At 53.5% G+C, this 8641-nt stretch overlaps 1 protein-coding gene across 5 annotated transcripts in view; it reads right to left on the reverse strand.

Moving 5' to 3' along the window:
• Positions 1–252: 252 nt before the first annotated feature.
• LOC110133834 (amine oxidase [copper-containing] 3) overlaps positions 253–8641 on the reverse strand; it is a 13515-nt gene continuing 5126 nt past the window's right edge. The window contains exons 1-4 of one of the 5 annotated variants that reach the window (XM_070479460.1): positions 3235–6141; positions 2027–2312; positions 1529–1658; positions 253–804 (exon numbers count right to left, since the gene is read on the reverse strand). In XM_070479460.1, coding sequence (XP_070335561.1) covers positions 532–804; positions 1529–1658; positions 2027–2312; positions 3235–3910 — 1365 coding nt within the window. In that variant the 5' untranslated portion in view covers positions 3911–6141 and the 3' untranslated portion in view covers positions 253–531. The other 4 variants (XR_011492333.1, XM_020888058.2, XM_070479458.1 and 1 more) reach the window with 4 other exon arrangements.

Here is an 8641-nt window from a genome sequence, read left to right on the forward strand (position 1 = left end):
AGGCAAGAAGGAAGAGAAGAAGGAGGACCAGGATGAGAGGAATCAAGGGCCAAAGAGCCCCTTCCAGCTGGACTCCTGGCTTCACAGTCCTGGCAGGAATCCTGTTGGTGGCCATCCCCTTAGAGAGCCACCATCCAGCCCTCCCACATGAGGACTGGGGAGTCTCAGGGGAGACCTGGCATGGCCTAAAAAGCTTTGAGAGTGCAGGAAACCAGACAAAAGGAAACAAAACAAAACACATCAAAACCAGGAGGCGATTAGAAAGGTTTAATAATCATTCCAGACTCCCCACGGGCCATTCCTCTCCTCTCTGCCACAGGAACCCAGCAGCTTGGGGTCCACAGAGCTGAGAAGCCCCTGTCTCAGGCAGCAGAGACTCAGGATGCTCCCAGCAAGGAGGGGAAGGCAAGGGAAAGGACCCTGGAGGGTGAAGAGGAAGACGAGGGCACAGACTCCCCAGTTCCCAGCCCTTCTTCTCCCCACATTCCCTGGCCATGGGGCTCCAACCACCTTCCCCAGACCAGGGAACACCTAGGGGGAGAAGCCCCCGTGGGAGAAGGCAGGGAGGTCAGGGGCACAGGCAGCAACCTGGGGCAGGCAAGCCAGGGAGTTGACCTCACAGGACCCAGCATCCTGGTCTTCCCGGAAGTAGATGGAGTCAGCAGAATTGATGGAGGGGTCCTCGTCAAAGAAGTTGTAGGGTCGCAGAAAGAACCCCACACTGTTCCCCACTGTCACGGTGTTGGGAATGTCCTCTGCATGTGGGATGTGCAGGAAACCGGCTGTCACCCAGGCCACCAAGTCCTAGCGGGGGAAGAAAGAGGGTCACGAGGCCTGGCGCTGCTAAGGACACCTCTGCCTCCCACAGGATTCACTTTGGGAGCCCACCATCACTCAAGAGGGTTTTAACATCTAAATGCTTTTTCATAGTAGCCCAGAAGTCAAAGCATGAAGAATCAACTTCATATTAGGAGCAACACCAGCCTCCATATCCTAGCCTGCAGCTGCCATCTCTGACATTTCCCTCGCCATCAGCCTACCCATCCCAAGAAAAATGATGGCACCCACAGGCTACTTCAGCACCTCCCCTGACACTGCGGGAGTTCCCAGACAGTAACTGAGAGGAAGAGAATGAAGGAGTGTGACTGACAGAAAAGGCTGACATTTAGAAATTAATCCTTTGGTGATGAAGACAGAAGCGGAGCAGTTTTAGGTATAAGAGATGTGATCTTCCCTGCTCATTCCAGCCCTTCTGAATCCTGGGGCCCTTAAAGGACTCAGTCCACAGAGCTGAGACTGAGAGCACTGCTGCCTCTAGAGGAAAGACTGGAGCCTCAGCCAGGGTCTGCAGATGAACTCCCAGCTTAGGAAGTTTCCCTCCACAAGTAGTGAGAAGATCCAAAAAAGCACAGAAGCAGGAGTCAGCTCAGCCCTTCAGGTGATCACAGGTTTTCAGGCCCCCACCCTAAGAGAAGGTGGGGCTGATCTCTGTGTCCTCCACCCCTCCCTCAACTCCCAGTCAGCTGACCTCTCCAGCAATGGTCTCATTGTTGATGAAGTCAGCAAAGTCCACGGTGGGAGTCCAGGGGTCATTCTGATTGAAGATGCTGGTGCTGCTGGGCTCTGTCTCCTTCCTCTGGGTCACGGCCAGCTGGTACCTAGAGATGCTCTGGTCAGGGGTCCATGGTCACTGTCCCTGTCCTGCTGCCTGATCATCATGGAAGGGGGCTGAACCCATGGACCTCAGGTTTTCCCTCTCATCTACGGTCACTCGATGTCACCCTAGTGGGTGGCCCAACACCTTCCATATTTACCTGTATATCCCTTTCAATTTCACAACATGGCCCTGCCAAAATTTAAAAGACATCCCATGTGGGCGGTGTGTATTCATTGTTGTCCTTTTGATAACCAGGAAAATGTTTTGGGCTCTTATCTGACCTCGTGTACAATTTGAACTGGGTTCCCAAATGCCCTCCCAACACTCTTCTCATCACAACCACCCCCTCCAACAATGCACCCCACCCACCTCCCCCAGCTGACGGCTCTCTCCATAGGGCTGTTCCGGGGCAGTGGCTCCCCAGGGGCGCTGATCATCTGGATGCGGTAGCCCCGAGGGTGCCCCCACTTGTTGTTCTGCTTGCAGGCCAGGTACAGGTGGCGAGGGGAGGCCCCTCCCAGGGGGAAGGCGGCCTGCTCCTCCGTCTCCAGCTGCTTCCGTGTCACCTGCAGGCTCTGTGTCTGGTGCTCGGGGCTCCAGGGTATCGCCGTGGGGACAAAAGCCATGTCCTCAGCCCAGACCCAGTTCTCCAGTCCTGTGGGAATGGAGCGGGGAGAAGGGAGGAGCAAGAGTTGGTCAGGCGGCTGCCCTGTCCCCTGTGGAGTCTGCCTGTGCCTGGCTTCAGAGTAGGAGCCAAAGACAAGGCCAGACTGAGTGTGTCCCTTGCTTCCCATCTCTCACCCACAGATGTCCCCCATCTTCCAGGCCCCTCTACCGCAATCCTTACCTCTCCCAGGGTGTCTTACCTCCCACATCCAAATCCACCTTGTAGTGTGCACTGTGAGTGTGGACAGTGCCCAGTGTGTTCTCGCGAACCTGGTTTCCATAGAGTCTGGCAGCACCAAAGTGGAACACTGAGTTGATGAAACCCGTGGCATGGAATTTGAGTTCAATGGCCCCATTGGAGTGAAAGATCACATCCCACACATAGTCATAGTTGAGCAAAGCCGACACAGATCTTAAGACCAGCACTGTCTCCACAACGCCCCCAAAATAGTGAGAAAACACATCTGAGTGGTGTCGCCTCAGGGGCAGGCCCTCGTTCTGCTCAAACACACAAAAGGCATCGTGTAGGGTCCTGGGGGCTTGGGACTCCAGAAGGAAGTGCCAGTCCACATAGGTGGCCAGATAGGGGCAGTCGACGCCGCGGGTCAGGGGCGTGGCGAACTTGCCCATACCAAAGCCTCGATCCATATAGTGGCTCACCATTGCTACTGGGGTATTCCCACCATAGACAACCAGGGCCTCTTGCAGGCTGATCTCATAAGCCAGCCGCTCTCCTCGGAATCGAACGTCAAAGATCCTAGGGCCGCTGAAAGCTCCGAGGCCAAAGGAGAAAGTCCACAATGAGGAGGTCACTCGACTGCCCTGGACACTGAAGCGGGGGCCCTGAGGATGGAACTGTAGAGGGGGAGCCGGACCCGGGGGCACCTGGGACTTCAGGGACCAGGACCCACCTGTGCCATTGTCTGGGATCACCACCACATTCACCTGGCCAGCCTCAAACTGCTCCTCCAGCTGGGCCAGACTCTCATAGTAGCGGCCTTGAAAGAACACCTTCTGGATGGTCCACTGGGCAGGGTCCAGAGCCTTGTGATCTACCAGCAGCTCCAACCCCACAGGGTGCAGGTAGACCCCAAATCCTGAAATGTTGTAGTAGAGGCCAAACCAGGTGGCCCTGTCCCCCGACTGCACGCCACGGGGAGCTGTGGTCAAGATCACCAGGTTCCTTCCTCCTTGTTTGTAGGAGCAGCAGTGGTGAAGGACACCAGCAGCCTGGGGCAGTTCTCTGTCGAAGATCATCTGGTCTATGTCCAGGGACTCTCGGAGAAGCAAGGGGCGTCGGTAATAGGGCAGGGGACCCCCATGACGCTCCACAGTCACATCCCGCATGTAGGAGGGCTGGGGCAGCGGTCCCACCACCAGCTCAGTCACATTGGGCTGGGGCTGTCCGCCAAAGAAGATGATGGCCAGTGCCTCCCGGGCAGGTGGGGGACTCCCCCTGTCCAGGTGGGCCAGGGCTGCCGCCTTGGGGGGCAGTTGCAGCTCTACTGAGAAGACGCAGTTGTCTGAGGGTCGGGCCTGGGCTGCATCCACCAGGCCTGGACCTAGCTTCTGGGTCAGGAAGCTCATCACAGCTGTCAGCTCTTCTCGGCTCAGGTCTGCAAACAGCTGGCTCTGGTCAGGCTGTGTCCAGGGCTGGGCACTGGGGGATCCGGAGGGACAGTGTGGAGGCAGGCTGCGATGACAGTGCTTCCCAACTCCTTCTCACTCCCAGCACCACCTTCCTCCCTGCCCATCACCAGAAGAGCCCACAAGGACAGAAAAATGAAGATGAACATCGCTAAAGCTCTGGCTGTCTTCAGGCTCTTGATTTGGAATGCAGCATGCATCATGGACAGACCGACAGAACTGGGTGCACAATGCCTCCCTCAGTGTCTGTAGGTTCCTGTCTTTGAGTTGTGCTTTGGGTCAGCGCGTTATATGTACACTAAGGACAAGCAGCTGAGGAAAGAGGATTGGCAGTGTTTGGAGGTTGGGGCGGGGCAGTGATCAGGCCAGGCTCAGAAGATGCACCTGAGGTTATAACCTGAATTTTAAGTGGCCCATGTCAGACGCTGTCCTCCTGTTTCAAATCAAACACTCAGCTTCACAAAATAGGGGAGGGACGGGTATGGGAGACACAGCTGGAGGGAGGGAGTGGTAGAAGTCATGGGTCCCGGGGATATTTTTCCACTCTCTCGATGGAACCTTGCTCCTTGCTACATGGCTGCAAGCAAAACTGCCCTGTGTTCAGCCATCCAGCCAGATTCCATCTTCCTTCCTCTAGTCCATGAAGCCCTCTGATGGGGGCTCCCATGTGGCAACCACAAACCTACTGGCATGCATAGGAGCCTGGAGAGTCATGCTGAGAACACCAATCACCTGTAGGGAGCTGGGGGGCTGAAGAGCTGAGCCAGGTCAACATCTTGGAGGTCCTGAGCTCCCTGAGTCACTAGAGGGGAGCGTGAGGGGAGTGAAGCCAGTCAGAAGCGGGAGGGAGTGGGAAGTTGCAGTTTATAGAGACCCCCACCCCTTGAGCAGAACTGAGGGACCACATCAGATGTCAGGGTGCATAATACCCTGGCCGTGAACTTAACCTAGCTGTCCACAAACTTCATCCCCAGGAAAGCCTTTTCCAGAATGCTGAAGATGCAGAGAGCAAAGCCATCTCCATTGTCAGGCAGGGGATGTGAGGGAGACACCGTCTTCCATGCAGCCAGGTATGAGGGAACCAGGAGAGCCTGAAGGTCCAGAGATGGATGTGCTTCCCTGTGACCTGGGGGAAACTCCTTTCCAGCCTGGACATGTCCAAGGCCACTTTCCCCAGAAGCCACCTTAGATGACCTTGCAGACAGAGTATGTCTGCCTGGAGGAGAAGGGACAGTACATCCCAGCCAAAAGCATCAGAAGGTGCAAAGGTACAGAACTTGAAACACCTCACATGGGCAGGTATTGGCCAAGGTCAGGGTTTTGGGTGTGAGGTGGTGACAGGAGTCGGTGGGACAGAAGAAGTGATCAGGTCAGGAAGGCTTGTGCAGTGTGTGGGCCTTAAGCAAAGTAGGCACTGCAGAAAGACAGAAATCTAGGCACATGTGAAACCAGGGAAATCAACCTCAGAAAGGTCAGGTTCTCCAGATACCAGCTGCTTCTGCAACCTGCTCTATTTTGATACGCAAATTCCACATACGGGTCATTTTGTGACCAACCTGGGGCCTCGGACTCTTGCATCAGTTGAATTCATAAAGAGGCCAGTGAAGTAAATCAAGTGAGAGTTAACTGGTTCTCAAGCTGCTACAGGAAGGAGCAAGAACAAAACACAGTTTCCCTTGCTTGCCCTCTGTGGCCTGGTCCCTTCAGTGGAGTCAGAGTCGGGGCAGATCCCTGGAGCGGACTGAGGGCTGGCTTAGGTGGTCTGCCCTCCCCTTTGGTGGTGCTGTGTGCACGGGTCATGCCCAATACCTGCTCTTCTCCTTTCACCTCAGAAGCAGCAATACATTTCTGTCTTTTTTGTATCTCCTTGTTCATAACTGCCTGGGCTGCCCAGTGCTTGCAGATATTTTTAGTCTGTTACAGTTTCTTTGTATTCAGCTGCTCAAGGAGATATTTGTCCAGGTGCCAAGTGCAAGCGTTCCAGTACAGGGTCTCAGGCCCTCCTATACTCAGTTGAAATGGTTCATGTGGACTTTGTAATAAAGGGGGGACAGAATCGAAGGTCAAACCTGGCCCTGGCCCCATGGCAAGCCTTTCCAGCCCAGGAACTTCATTATGGATCCTTTGATAAGTGATGGTGTTTCCTTCCAGCTCAGAACACATAGTCAAGAGAACACTAACACTTTTTTCATCCCGACCAGTGTTACCAATCACAGATCAAGAATGTCCACTCTGGTGGGGAATCCCCAGGTCTCCTAGAGGAGAGGGAGCAATGATCAGGGAGTGGGAGGGAGAGCATTGGCCTGACCTTGAGGAGGAACTGATATAGAAGAAGTTGTCCCCTCTGCCCACCTTCTCTAGAAGCATCTTGCTGTCACATTGCTTCCTCTGAATTCATGTCATCTAGGCTTCACAATCATTATATCACACAGCATAAACAACTGTTTAAAGGTGTTTCTGTTGGACAATTACTCAGGGGAAAGGAGCTACACATCCTGCTTCCTCCATTAAGTCTTATTTCCCTTTGGACAAACTTGCCCACAGCCTGTGTAAATGTGCTGACGGTGACTCAATCCCTGGGAGCCAGGTGCCATCCCCAGTCCCCAGGTTGGGCCCCAGAACGTGGTTCCTGAGCCTGGCTGCTGTCCCAGAGTCCCCATGAGGCCCCTGGAACCCCTCCAGATGCCCAGGTCACTGCACCCTGATCTGCATTCCAGGGGTGCAGCTCTGGCTTCAATGCTGAGAGAGCACCGAGTGTGTGAAAGACAGAAGCAAGGACACTGACAGGAGGCAGAGGGTCAGATGAGGCCGGTGACCTCAGGACAGAGAAGAAAAGAGGAATCTGAGCAATGTGGCCGGTGGTGTTGACAGGACTTGGTGTCTGATTGAGCTGGTGTGTGAGAAAGGATACAGACTCTTTGGTGACAGAAGGACACCAAGTTTCCATTGGGTGACTTGGGAGGGTGAGGGGCTTTCTTCAGAAGAAGGACCTACAAGAAGAGCAGCAAGTTTAAGGAGGAATCCAACAAGTTTGAGGTGAGGTTCCTGTGGGAAGCCCCAGCACAGATGCCCAGGAGAAGGGCCATAGGGTCTATAGGTTTCAATACCCGGAGAGCACCTTCTAGGCTAGAAATAGAGATTTGTGTCAAACAACAAACGATAGTCATTGCTCAAATGATAAAGAATCTGCCTGAGGTATGTGAGACCTGGGTTCAATGCCTGGGTTGGGAAGATTCCCCAGAGAAAGAAATGACCACCCACTCCAGTATTCCTGCCTGGAGAATTCCATGGACAGAGGAGCCTGGCTGGTACAGTGTATGGGGTGGCAAAGAGTTGGACATGACTGACCGTCTAACGCAGAAAGACAGGAAGCCTGAGATCACCCAGAGAGGACTCTGCAGAAGGGAGAGAGGAGGACCAGGACCACAGTCCAGAAATTGCCCATGTGTGGGGCTGAGCAGGTTGGTAAGCAGAGCCGAGGCAAAGGAGCCGGCATAAGAGGCTGAGAAGCAATCAGAATGCCCTCTGAGGGTTCAGAGTGTGAGGAGGTCCCGAGAGGTGAGAGTTTTCAGTAGGGACTAGTCAGAAGGAACAATGCCACCCAGAAGTCCAGCAAGTAGCAGCTGGAAGGGCCTGTCATTCTGCATCAGCAGAAAGAGGGGAGTGGGATAAGCAGAAACTGGGGGTCTGGAGTAGAGTGAGGGGGTGGGTGGGGGACGGGAAGCTGATCCAGGAAAAGTAGAGCTCTCCTTGGAGGAAGGCATCTGGGAGGCACAAGCTGAGGGAAGACCCTGTCCTGGAGAGTCAGGGTCCTGGCAGAGACTTAACGAGATGAGAGTCAAGAGCCAGTCAAGAGGGAGAGATTTAAAGTTCAGGGAGAGGGTTGGATAACTGAGAGAGAACCTTCTGGGAGCAGCTGGAGGGGTCGGTTTTCACTTAAAACAAGTAAACAGGCTGTAGAATAAACAAGCCCATTCTCACTGATATATGCTGTGCTATGTCCGACTCTTCTCGACCCTATGGACTGTAGTCCACAGAGTTCCTCTGTCCATGGGATTCTCCAGGCAAGAATACTGGAGAGGGTAGCTGATTCTCACTGATAAGTCTCATCAGAGAAGCTGTCAGCAGGACCTCATATATCTTTTTTATTTGGTTAGGGGTATCCCCTTTTTCCAACCCACCAAGCACTGTATAAAGTATACAAGGATCTTCTACACAATTATTAATATCTCATCACCGCACAAACTACTACTGATTTTTGGCTGGGATTTTACCTTAATCAGTAATAAGTGCTCCTAAATATAGCAATGCTCTGGGACTTCTCGGATGGTCCAGTGGGTAACATTCCCCTGCTCCCAGTGCAGGGGGCCTTGGTTGGATCCCTGGTTGGGGAACTAGATCCCACATGCTACAGCTAAGAGTGAAGATCGTTTATGCCACAGCTAAGACCTAGCACAGCCAAAGAAAGAAAGAAAGAAAAATATTTAACAAAACAAAACAAGAAACCCTGACAACAAACTTTAAAAAAAAGCTCTAAGCAAGCATCCACATACACTCACAGCACACTCACCACATGCAAACACTCACAGCCTTGGTCTGGATATGGGACTCAAGGCAATGATTTGCAAGTTATTCAACCAGGGTGGAGGAGGGGTGGACACCACATTTATT

This window comes from Odocoileus virginianus, chromosome 17, assembly GCF_023699985.2.
Source record: "Odocoileus virginianus isolate 20LAN1187 ecotype Illinois chromosome 17, Ovbor_1.2, whole genome shotgun sequence".
NCBI lineage: Eukaryota > Metazoa > Chordata > Mammalia > Artiodactyla > Cervidae > Odocoileus > Odocoileus virginianus.